This window comes from Salvelinus sp. IW2-2015, linkage group LG7 (assembly GCF_002910315.2).
Source record: "Salvelinus sp. IW2-2015 linkage group LG7, ASM291031v2, whole genome shotgun sequence".
NCBI classification, from domain to species: Eukaryota; Metazoa; Chordata; class Actinopteri; order Salmoniformes; family Salmonidae; genus Salvelinus; species Salvelinus sp. IW2-2015.
This window is the reverse complement of record NC_036847.1, coordinates 26,548,008-26,561,301: the sequence shown is the minus strand read 5'-3', so window position 1 is coordinate 26,561,301 and position 13,294 is coordinate 26,548,008. Positions and strand designations below refer to the sequence as shown.

The following is a 13,294-nucleotide window of genomic DNA, read 5'->3' as shown; positions in this document are numbered from 1 at the left end:
ACGTGAAAATGCTGCCCCCTATCCTAGAGAAGTTAATCCCATTGACAACTTGTGGTCAATCCTCAAGAGGCGGGTGGACAAACAAAACCCCCAAAATTCTGACAAACTCCAAGCATTGATTATGCAAGAATGGGCTGCCATCAGTCAGGATGTGGCCCATAAGTTAATTGACAGCATGCCAGGGGGGATTGCAGAGGTCTTGAAAAAGAAGGATCAACACTGGGTCAACAAAAAAAACAAAAAGAAGGGTCAACACTGTAAATATTGACTCTTTACATCAACCTCATTGTAATTGTCAATAAAAGCCTATGCTTGTAAATGCTTGTAATTATACTTCAGTATTCCATAGTAACATCTGACAAAATATCTAAAGATACTGAAGCAGCAAACTTTGTGAAAATTAATATTTGTGTCATTCTCAAATCTTTTGGCCACGACTGTATATATATATATAGTTGAAGTGAGAAGTTTACATACACTTAGGTTGCAGTCATTAAAACTTTTTTTCAACCACTCCACAAATTTCTTGTTTACAAACTATAGTTTTGGAAAGTCGGTTAGGACATCTACTTTGTGCATGACACAAGTAATTTTTCCAACAATTGTTTACAGACAGATTTCACTTATATTTCACTGTATCACAATTCCAGTGGGTCAGAAGTTTACATACACTAAGTTGACTGTGCCTTTAAATAGCTTGGAAAATTCCAGAAAATTATGTCATGGCTTTAGAAGCCTCTGATAGGCTAATTGACATAATTTGAGTCAGTTGGAGGTGTACCTGTGGATGTATTCAAGGCCTACCTTCAAACTCAGTGCCTCTTTGCTTGACATCATGGGAAATCAGCAAGACCTCAGAAAAAATTGTAGAACCTCCATCGAGTCTCCTATGGCAGCAGATTTCCTAAATGCCTGAAAGGTGACACGGACCGACTTCATCGTTCATCTGTAAAACAATAATACGTAAGTATAAACAACACTGGACCAGCAGCCGTCATACAACTCAGGAAGGAGACGCGTTCTGTCTCCTAGAGAATGAACGTACTTTGGTGCGAAAAGTGCAAATCAATCCCAGAACAACAGCAAAGGACCTTGTGAAGATGCTGGAGAAACAGTACAAAAGTATTTAATCCACAGTAAATTGAGTCCTATATCGACAGACCTGAAAGGCCTCAGCAAGGAAGAAAACACTGCTCCAAAACCGCCATAAAAAAGCCAGACTACGGTTTGTAACTGCACATGGGGACAAGGATCGTACTTTTTGGAGAAATATCCTCTGGTCTGATGAAACAATAATATAACTGTTTGGCCATAATGACCATCGTTATGTTTGGAGGGAAAAGGGGGAGGCTTGCAAGCCGAAGAACACCATCCCAACGTGAAGCACGGGGGTGGCAGCATCATGTTGTGGGGTGCTTTGCTGCAGGAGGGACTGGTGCACTTCACAAAATAGATGCATATTGAGGTAGGAAATTATGTGGATATATTGAAGCAACATCTCAAGACATCAGTCAGGAAGTTAAAACTTGGTCGCAAATGTGGTCTTCCAAATGGACAATGACCCAAAGCATACTTCCAAGTTGTGGAAAAATGGCTTAAGGACAACAAAGTCAAGGTATTGGAGTGGCCATCACAAAGCCTGACCTGAATCCCATAGAAAATGTTGTGGGCAGAACTGAAAAAGCATGTGCGAGTAAGGAGGCCTACAAACCTGACTCAGTTACACCAGCTCTGTCAGGAGGAATGGGCACAACTTATTCACACAACTTATTTGTGGAAGCTTGTGGAAGGCTCCCCGAAAAGTTCACCCAAGTTAAACAATTGAAGCAATGCTACCAAATACTAATTGAGTGTATGTAAACTTCTGACCCACTGAGAATGTGATGAAAGAAATAAAAGCTGAAATAAATCATTCTCTCTACTATTATTCTTACATTTCACATTCTTAAAATAAAGTGGCGATCCTAACTGACCTAAGACCATTTTACTAGGATTAAATATCAGGAATTGTGAAAAACTGAGTTTAAATGTATTTGGCTAAGTGTTATGTAAACTTCCGACTTTAACCACAACACACACACACACACACACACACACATATATAATATATATATATATATACACACACCAACACACACACACACACACACCACACACACACACACACACACAACACACCACACACACACACACACACATACAGTGGGAGAACAAGTATTTGATACACTGCCAATTTTGCAGGTTTTCCTACTTACAAAGCATGTAGAGGTCTGTAATTTTTATCATAGACACTTCAACTGTGAGAGACGGAATCTAAAACAAAAATCCAGAAAATCACATTGTATGATTTTAAGTAATTCATTTGCATTTTATTGCATGACATAAGTATTTGATACATCAGAAAAGCAGAACTTAATATTTGGTACAGAAACCTTTGTTTGCAATTACAGAGATCATACGTTTCCTGTAGTTCTTGACCAGGTTTGCACACACTGCAGCAGGGATTTTTGGCCCACTCCTCCATACAGACCTTCTCCAGATCCTTCAGGTTCGGGGCTGTCGCTGGACAATACGGACTTTCAGCTCCCTCCAAAGATTTTCTTTTGGGTTCAGGTCTGGAGACTGGCTAGGCCACTCCAGGACCTTGAGATGCTTCTTACGGAGCCACTCCTTAGTTGCCCTGGCTGTGTGTTTCGGGTCGTTGTCTGCTGGAAGCCCAGCCACGACCCATCTTCAATGCTCTTACTGAGGGAAGGAGGTGTTGGCTAAGATCTCGCAATACATGGCCCCATCCATCCTCCCCTCAATACGGTGCAGTCGTCCTGTCCCCTTTGCAGAAAAGCATCCCCAAAGAATGATGTTTCCACCTCCATGCTTCACGGTTGAGATGGTGTTCTTGGGGGTGTACTCATCCTTCTTCTTCCTCCAAACACGGCGAGTGGAGTTTAGACCAAAAAGCTCTATTTTTGAATCATCAGACCACATGACCTTCTCCCATTCCTCCTCTGGATCATCCAGATGGTCATTGTCAAACTTCAGACGGGCCTGGACATGCGCCTGCTTGAGCAGGGGACCTTGTGTGCGCTGCAGGATTTTAATCCATGACGGCGTAGTGTGTTACTAATGGTTTTCTTTGAGACTGTGGTCCCAGCTCTCTTCAGGTCATTGACCAGGTCCTGCCGGTAGTTCTGGGCTGATCCCTCACCTTCCTCATGATCATTGATGCCCCACGAGGTGAGATCTTGCATGGAGCCCCAGACCGAGGTGATTGACCATCATCTTGAACTCTTCTATTTTCTTCTATTTCTAATAATTGCGCCAACAGTTGTTGCCTTCTCACCAAGCTGCTGTCCTATTGTCCCGTAGCCCATCCCAGCCTGTGCAGGTCTACAATTTTTTACCCTGATGTCCTTACACAGCTCTCTGTCTTGGCCATTGTGGAGAGGTTGGAGTCTGTTTGATTGAGTGTGTGGACAGGTGTCTTTTATACAGGTAACGAGTTCAAACAGGTGCAGTTAATACAGGTAATGAGTGGAGAACAGGAGGGCTTCTTAAAGAAAAACTAACAGGTCTGTGAGAGCCGAATTCTTACTGGTTGGTAGGTGATCAAATACTTGTCATGCAATAAAATGCAAATGAAAATTACTTAAAAATCATACAATGTGATTTTCTGGATTTTACAGACCTCTACATGCTTTGTAAGTAGGAAAACCTGCAAAATCGGCAGTGTATCAAATACTTGTTCTCCCCACTGTACATATATATAGGAGGAATTGAAAATTCTCCAAACAATTTTGTTATTGAGTTTGAGCAAAATAACACAGCAATAACAAAATGCAAAGAACTGCAGGAAAGTATCTTTAAAACTGAAACATTTCCCCTCAGCTCCATGGCAAAATGTGTAGAATTGCAGAACATAAACTTCAAAAACTGTATCTTGGCTCCATGGAGAATTGCAGAAAATTGTCTTAAAAATGATCAAATTGCACAGAAAAAAAGCAGTGGTGACCACACCCATTGACACGCCCATTTGGATCTAGAAAAAACCCTGTGGGGTCACCCATAGGAGAAACAAAACAGTCTGTCATTTGTCAGCACTATATCTCATCTATGCACTTCACAATTTAATACAGTTTCACCACAATTCCCACGACTGTTGGTATCAGTGACCGTCATGGCTGTGCAGACGGATGCATCTGATGGGCAGATTGATGTCAGAGTCAATTACTTCCCCCGTTGACCAAGGTCAGGGTGTTTTGGGAGGCTCACTGACACAGGTTCCAAATGGAAGAAGCTGGTCAGTATGAAATAGAACAGAAGCAACTAGACCATGCAGCAGGAAGGAATCCCTTCCAGCTCAGAGCAGCTGTGACCGCAGCAGATCTTCGAGAAGGACTAGAGAAAGAAAGTAATGGCATGATCAGCTGAACTTCTTGTTGTTACTATGAGAACGACCAAGAGTTCAAAAAAGAAGATATTTCAAATAGGTGGCAAGGGTAAAATGAGAGCAACATTCAACAAACGTCTTGTCTTCTATACAGACCAATAGGATACGTTTCTCAACATGTGTCATGTCTCCACTCCAACATCATAGCGATAACATCAACCCCTGAGGTGGACAAGAACAGTGCTCCACTTATGAAGATATTGGATGACGGCCATCTTAAATGTTTAAAAAGACCCACTTCATGCTTTCAAACAGGTGTGCTTCAGTTTGCATTCTGAGGAACACTTTGGCTATATTCTTTCCAAGCAGCATTAGTGACTGATTCTCCTAGAAAGGTCCACTGGAAAAATCTAGGGCTTTTCTTTGCAGCAACAAGTGTGTTTCTCTTGAAGAACACTAAGAACTTGAGGTTAGCGAATCTCACTGTACTGTAATTCCCTTTCACACTGTTGCTTGTGAGAGGAGAGGCTATGTCCTGCAATGTAACTACTAGAGGTTGACCGATTATGATTTTTCAACGGCGATACCGATACCGATTATTGGAGGACCAAAAAAAGCCTATACCGATTAATCTGCCGATTTTTTAAATGTATTTGTAATAATGACAATAATACTGAATGAACACTTATTTTAACTTAATACATCAATAAAAATCCATTTAGCCTCAAATAAATAATGAAACATGTTCATTTTGATTTAAATAATGCAAAACAAAGTGTTGGAGAAGAAAGTAAAAGTGCAATATGTGCCATGTAAAAAAGCTAACGTTTAAGTTCCTTGCTCAGAACATGAGAACATATGAAAGCTGGTGGTTCCTTTTAACATGAGACTTCAATATTCCAAGGTAAGAGGTTTTAGGTTGTAGTTAATATAGTATTTATAGGACTATTTCTCTCTATACCATTTGTATTCCATATACCTTTGACTATTGGATGTTCTTATAGGCACTTTAGTATTGCCAGTGTAACAGTATAGCTTMCGTCCCTCTCCTCGCYYCYACCTGGGCTCRAACSAGGAACACATCGACAACAGCCAMCCTCGAAGCAGMGTTACCCATGCAGAGCAAGGGGAACAACTACTCCAAGTCTCAGAGCGAGTGACGTTTGAAACGCTATTAGCGCGCACCCCGCTAACTAGCTAGCCATTTCACATCGGTTACACCAGCCTAATCTCGGTAGTTGATAGGCTTGAAGTCATAAACAGCGCAATGCTTGAAGCACAGTGAAGAGCTGCTGGCAAAACGCACGAAAGTGCTGTTTGAATGAATGCTTACGAGCCTGCTGCTGCCTACCATCGCTCAGTCAGACTGCTCTATCAAATATCAAATAATAGACTTAATTATAACATAATAACACACAGAAATACGAGCCTTTGGTCATTAATATGGTCGAATCCGGAAACTATCATTTCGAAAACAAAACGTTTATTATTATCGCATATACCCTGACTCTGCGTGCAATGAACGCAAGAGAAGTGACACAATTTCACCTGGTTAATATTGCCTGCTAACCTGGATTTATTTTAGCTAAATATGCAGGTTTAAAAATATATACTTCTGTGTATTGATTTTAAGAAAGGCATTGATGTTTATGGTTAGGTACACATTGGAGCAACGACAGTCCTTTTTCCGCGAATGCGCACCGCATCGATTATATGCAACGCAGGACATGCTAGATAAACTAGTAATATCATCAACCATGTGTAGTTAACTAGTGATTATGATTGATTGATTGATTGATTGTTTTTTATAAGATAAGTTTAATGCTAGCTAGCAACTTACCTTGGCTTCTTACTGCATTCGCGTAACAGGCAGGCTCCTCGTGGAGTGCAATGAGAGGCAGGTGGTTAGAGCGTTGGACTAGTTAACAGTAAGGTTGCAAGATTGAATCCCCGAGCTGACAAGGTACAAATCTGTCGTTCTGCCCCTGAACAAGGCAGTTAACCCACCGTTCCTAGGCCGTCATTGAAAATAAGAATGTGTTCTTAACTGACTTGCCTAGTTAAATAAAGGTGTAATTTTTTTTAAATTATAATACATTTAAAAATCGGCCAAATCGGTGTCCAAAAAAATCGGCCATTCCTATTAATCGGTCGACCTCTAGTAACTACAGTCAATTCGGGGCTGATTGAAAACAATTAATGTAAGAAAACAATGCACGCAAAGTAGCCTTACTAAACTGAATAGCCCCAAAATGGAAAGTACACCCTATGATTACATGGGTATAGAATCAGATAAAAACAGTAATGCAATGTAATTCCATCATAATGGAATGTGTTTCCTAATTTAACTACTGACCAGTCAGAATGGCATTTCAGATTTCGCATAATGTAAGCCATGAACTTATTTAGTCATTGAGATGCTCTCTGAGAACACGTTTTTTCTCTTTTTTTACATACAAATTATACAAAATGTATCCTCAGGGTAGAGTAGCCATCTTTCACAGAGCGGGACATTGTGCCACATGCTCGCCATTCCTCCATCGCAGGCCATATCCTGAAATATGACACTGTCACGGTTCCTCACAGTTATGTATAAATTCATTCAATTCTCTCAAGACAGACACACACACAACATAGCTGAAGTCAAAGGTCAGTGACCTTGAATTCCCTGGCTGTCTTCCTTGACTCCGTCAGAGCTTATGAGTCAATGACCAAAAGGCCGTCAGGCTGTCAGCATCAAGGCAGCCTCACATCACACTGGCCTCAGGTGTTTACTGAAAAGGGGAAGGAGGAGCCACACTCACACACCTCAATGCCTGAAGGCCAGCCAGCTCCATTGAAGAGTCAGTAGTGTAACTCAGAACATGGTTTACAATGGCCACATTCTGCTGATAAACTCTGAGGAGGAAAGGATGCACAGAGTTGGACACAGCCTGGACAGACAGGGCTATAGGCAGCGCCAGTGGTCATATTAACTGGCGGGGGGGCTGGTTGTAAACTGACTATTCTCTCGAGCCTCACCACACATCTCGGCTTTATAAATACTCATTACTCACCCACAAACACAAGTGGTATTCATTACAGTGTGCTAGGTCATAATAGGTCATAATAACTCACAGTAGGAAAATACACCTACATGTTATCATGTTGTTAGCTACTGTGGACATAAATGTTAGGTTTTGTTGTTACATTACACATGTTTATAGGCAGAGCAGCACCAGTGAGTTACAGCCATGTGTGATGTGTAGGCCTATGAGGGACTGCTTCATAAGTGAAAGTGAGGCCACAGATAGACACCAAGTATTTTACAAATATGTGAGTGTGACCTCAAAATAACATCTGAGTGAAGGAGAAACAACACAAATGTTACTGTAAGTTGCCAATGTTGTGATGCAGCAAACAAACACATGTGAGTGACCATCACAAACCTCTCACTCAAAACCCATGTGGACTGGAGTGCCTTGGCTACAATCTCACATCTGTTGTCCAACGGTGTATCCATAGAGACCAAATAGAGGGTACACAATGAGGGGATTTTCACAATTTTGGAGCTTACTTAATGCACTATATAATTTGGCTTCTTGGTAATCTATAAACCAAGGAGGTAAGAACACAACTGAAGAATTTGTCAATAGCATTGACCAATGAAAACGGAAGAGGTGTAGAAAAGCTACATCAATCAAACTAAATAGCCCATTTAATATACACTAAACAAAAATATAAAAGCAGCACGTAAAGCGTTGGTCTCATGTTTCATGAGCTTATTTCTCTCCAATTTTGTGCACAAATGTGTTAATATCTAGTGAGCATTTCTCCTTTGCCAAGACAATCCATCCACCTGACAGGTGTGGCAAATGTGACTCGTTTCAGGAAACTAGGCGTATGTCTCGCATCACTAATTCACAGGAGAGACATTTGAACATAAACTTTTTTTTAATAAAAATGCGTTCTTTGGCAGAAATTAACCTTGATGTCCCTTAATAACAAACATGTATGCCATCTGTAAATACAAATAAAATTGTTAAAATTACAAGCCTAGTTGGTTTAGCCACAGAAAAGGTAGGCAACCTTCCCGCTAGCCATGATTGGCTGAGATAATGAGTGGCCATGTAGCCCGCTTCTGTCTATAACATGAGCTGGTCAGTATGTGTAGGTAATCCTTTCTGACACAGCTTTTTTTTTATAGATATCTCCTAGTAGAACTGCATAAGAGTTGCTTTCCACTTTCTGGAGGGTCGAGTTTTGAAATCAGTGGAATTAGAGTATGATCGCTAAGGAGATGGAGAAAATTCTGGCGTTTGATTGCAAATATGCAGATGAAGTCGAAAAGAGAACACACAGAAGGCTGTTGTATAAAACACCTGTCTCCGGATTACATCTTCAAACAAAGGCAACCATGGCATCCGTGACAGAGAGGGAGAAGCGTCCATCCATGTATATGGGTAAGAGTCTAGCTAGCTACATCTTCAGATATTACATTTTCAGATATAACGTTAATTATTTATAATTTTGTCAGAAAGTCGTTTTCATTTCAAGTTAAAGTGTACTGTTAGCTAGCTAGCTAACGTTAGCTGTCTGGCTCGCTAGCTAACGTTACGTCTATTATCTGTGTAGTAATATTATTTGTATCTCAGAGCCATTTGCATTGCTAGTTATAGACTAATGTTAGCTAACATTGAACCTGGTTGGTTAGCTACCTGCAGATTCATGCAGTGTGGTAATGTTATGAGTTGGAATTATGGTTAATTGTTTAGCTAGCTACATGTCTAAACAAAAGACTCCACTATGCAAGTAACCATTTCAATAGAATCTTCATGATGTCTCTACGACAACTGTCAATAGACGTAGCTAGAAAATTCGATTTCAGAGCACTGCCAGAGCACAGAATAACTGACGAATTTACGAACGCTCAACCCCCGTTGAATATGTCTGGAGTCAGTAAACGTTGGCAAAAAAGCATAATTAAATTGTTGCCAGCAGCACAGTTGCAGTCACCAACGATCTGGATAACATAAAAGCAGCCTAACCACCTATGCTGGGGTGAGCTGTTCTCTCATTTGTGTCTGGAAGTAGCTAACAAGCTAACCAATGTTAGCCAGTTAGCTTGGGTGCTTGACTGCTGTTGTTAGGTCAGAGCACTCGGATCATATCTTACTCCTCGGCCAGAGCATCCAGTGTGCGCTCTGAACTCTCCGAGAGCAAAACGCTCTGAATTTACAAACTGACAATCTGACAACGCTCTGAGTTTACGAATGCCCAAAGCACACTCGGAGCACACTCTGGCACTCCAGATTAAATTTACAAACACACCCGTAGTATAAACCAGCCTTTAGTCTTGAAATCTTTGGTTGTTTCGCCCATGGCCTCACATGTGAATCCTTAAAGAGATGGGTGGGCCTAGACTTTAAAGGGTGTGAATGATGCTGAATGGGTGTAGACAAAGAAGAGCTCTTCAGTAGGTGTATCAAAACATTCAAAGGACATTTTCTCGGGGTTACAAGTTTATCAACTTTCAAAGCAGAATTACTTTCTGATTGTTCCTCAACTGTAGTGTATGATATACAATTTTCTAGCTCTGAGTCTCTACTTTCATCCAACGTAAAGAGCACAATTTGAAATTTTGCTACATAAGACCGGACCGGTCGGTCACATATCAAGAAGCTGATTAAACAGCATGGTCATTACTCAGGTGCACCTTGTGCTGGGGACAATAAAAGGCCAAGTTTTGAGGGAGTTGTCATGTTGGCTGCAGGAATGTTCACCAGACCCATTGCCAGAGAATTGAATGTTCAATTCTCTACCATAAGCTGCCTCCAACATCGTTTTAGAGAATTTGGCAATACGTCCAACTGGCCTCACATCCGCAGACCACGTGTAACCACGCCAGCCAAGGACCTCTACATCCGGCTTCTTCACCTGTGGGATCATCTGAGGGGGAGTGGAGGGGGGGTTCTGAGGAGTTTTTCTGTCTGTAATAAATTCCTTTTGTGGGGAAGAACTCATTCTGATTGGCTGGGCCTGGATCCCCAGTGGGTGGGCCTGGCTGGCAAGTGGGTGGGTCTGTGGCCTTCCAGGCCCACCCATGGCCGCACCCCACCTCAGTCATGTGAAATCCATAGATTAGGGCCTAATGAATTTATTTCAATTGACTGATTTTCTTATATGAAAAAATTGTTGAAATTGTTGCATGTTGCCTTTATATTTTTGTTCAGTATATGACAACTGTATATGCAATTGTATTGATGAGGATTGTAATGGTAAACCACGACACAAGAAGCCATCTCAGCTCAAAATGCGGATGATGTAAAGGACGTCACACTGCTTGCTTAGCGAGTACCACTTCCTCCTTATTTGTCTCACAGAGGCTGGAACCCAGGACCTCTGACCTGCTAGCACACATGCATGACTGGCCTCATGAAGCATCTTACCGGTCAGCGCCACGCGAAAAGCTAGACAATTCAGACTGAGGAGTAAGTTTCACACATCCCCATGTGCTACATGGACTCCAACTCCAACGTGTGAAAACAGCCATGCAGAATTGATGGCCTACATGTTTTTACACGTGTGGGAAGTAGCCCATTAGCTCTACTGTGGCTTTCAAATATCAAATGTGAAAGGCTTGTTTCCCTCTGGTCTTGGCTGCTTCCTCCCAGCCAGCAGTCAGTCAGTCAGTCAGTGAGTCAGTCAGCCAGTCTGCCAGGCAGTCAGTCATTCCAGCTCCAGGGTTTGTTGCATAACACTTACACTGCTTTTAACTGCCACAAAAGGCCCATTTCAATATGGGCTCAATTCCCTGTCAGGATTCAGTGGGAAGAATATGCTGCTTCAGAAGTGTGTCTCTTTTGGTGGCTGACTCTGATCTGGTCATTTCAGGATACAAAACAGCCTTGTTGTCACTGCATAATAATTGAATTAGTTGTTGGCATACATAACTATTGTTCAAACTCTACTCAAAACACTCTGAACATGATAAAACAACTATCTTTTGCGCTCATTTGATATGCTTTTGCAGGTCAGATACTTAGTTTTTGCCAAGCATCGCATCTATGGGATAATTTTCATTCCTCTTCCACAGCAATGGCTAAACAAAAACGTTTTAGCATTTAAGTACAACTAAGAGGGACTTCAAAGATCTCTCCAAGCTGTGTGCAATGGGCTAAGTAACGTCTGCCTAGTGCAAGATGATCCACTCTGGTTGCCACAGTATAGCCTTGGTCTTTTAGCACAAACACAGAGAGAGTTGTTTCTGTAAATACCCTTCACTCAGCACTTCATGAGACCTGCCTACCTCTCCTCTCTCTCTTAGGCCCAGATGGCAGTCATTAACGTTCTGCTGCCAAGTCTGGAAGTCTTTGATTTGGAGAGCAGATTATATCTGTGGGACCTCTACTATGGCGGCAGTGCACACACATACCCAGGCATGCAGGCCAGGCAGGCCAGGCAGACACCCTACAGCCTGCCTGACAGCCGCTCCAGTTCCTTCCACACATAGGCTCAAAAGTAGTGCACTATGTAGGGAAAAGAGTGCCATTTGGAACGCTAACTCTAGATGCAGGGGAGGAAGGAATCTAATGGGAGGAATGACATCCAGGGCTGGGAAGGGGACTGGGAAGGGATGTGGGTGTAAAGAAATGCCTTCATTTATTTAGCTAACCTTTGGTGCTGTGTGCACCACACAGCCGCTGTCGTAGCAGCAGCCGTAGCATGAGGAGCATGCAGCAGTGAGGCAGTGCGTGGGACCTTCTAGTTTCCCTGAGAGCCACTGTTTGAAGTGCTTCCTTTGTGAGTGTGCAGTTTGCAGTTCTGCCAGGAGAGCAGTTGAATAAAAGGGAAGTGCCTTTGGAGTTGGGAGAGTTCCTGCCATATAACATCAGGGCTAATCAGTCCCAGTCATGGAACCCATCCTCCAGAATTCAAATATGAAGAGGAGACTATGGGATGGACATGTTTTTCAGAATAGACAATAGGCCTATTTTTCATTAACAACATATATTGTGTAATCTAAAGAACAAATACAAGATCGAAATGTAATTCAAAATGTACATTATTATCACAATTTGGTGAATGTCACACTTCTCACAAACAGTGACCATGCAGTTGAACACAAAGTCAGTGTATGACACATGTATGACACATGATTGTTCCAAAAAACGATTTTCCTGACGGAAGCCCTGCTATAGTAAGGATTCTAAATACATGTGATCTATGAATGTTCGTGCGTCATGGGAGGGTTGGGGGTGAAACGCATGATGTCTGTCCCATGGAAGTGCTCAACAACCGAGGAATGGATGTAGCAGACAGAAGTCGAGATATTACTAACACTAATGATAATGTAGCCTATAGTATTTTCATCTGTCTTTTGGTGATGGGAAATCCACCTCCGTAAAAGGACACACGACCTTTATTCACCATGCACTCCAAGGTTGTCCTATGATAAGCAATGGCAATTTTTACGCATTTCTTTGAAACATGGCAAGAAAATGATGGATTATTAATATCAAGTAGCCTAGTCCAGCCTTGTGAAATTCACTGCAATAATTGCCTTGCAATGGCAATATAGGTTAATTGAATTCAAATATGGAAAGATAAACAGCTATTTAACATTTCTTATTTTCAATTGAAACTATTTGCAGTTTCAAGGTATTTGGAGATTTTTAGAATCCTGGAAATCGTCTTCCTCGATTGTGCGAATCCCTGAACAATTCAACAAGCGAAACAGAAGATATGCGCAAATTCTTACCTGAACCGGGGTGAATCTTTCACACATTCTTCAAAGTCCACCGTCATTTTGGGCTGGATTTAGTCTTCAAGCTTAACGTATAAATTTCATTTCCAGAAAGTTATGAATAACAGAAAAGTGTAGCTATGTATTCCGTGCAGTGACAGTCTACTGTGCTACTTCACTGA

General features: G+C 41.7%; 1 protein-coding gene across 1 annotated transcript in view; it reads right to left on the bottom strand.

Annotated features, from left to right (window-relative positions):
- The window catches only part of LOC111966730 (arf-GAP with coiled-coil, ANK repeat and PH domain-containing protein 3-like), a 91,492-nt gene extending 78,198 nt beyond the window's left edge, over positions 1-13,294 (bottom strand). Inside the window, exon 1 of the mRNA XM_023991616.1 lies at positions 13,128-13,294. Coding sequence (XP_023847384.1) covers positions 13,128-13,174 — 47 coding nt within the window. The 5' untranslated portion in view covers positions 13,175-13,294. The remainder of the gene's footprint in view (positions 1-13,127) is intronic.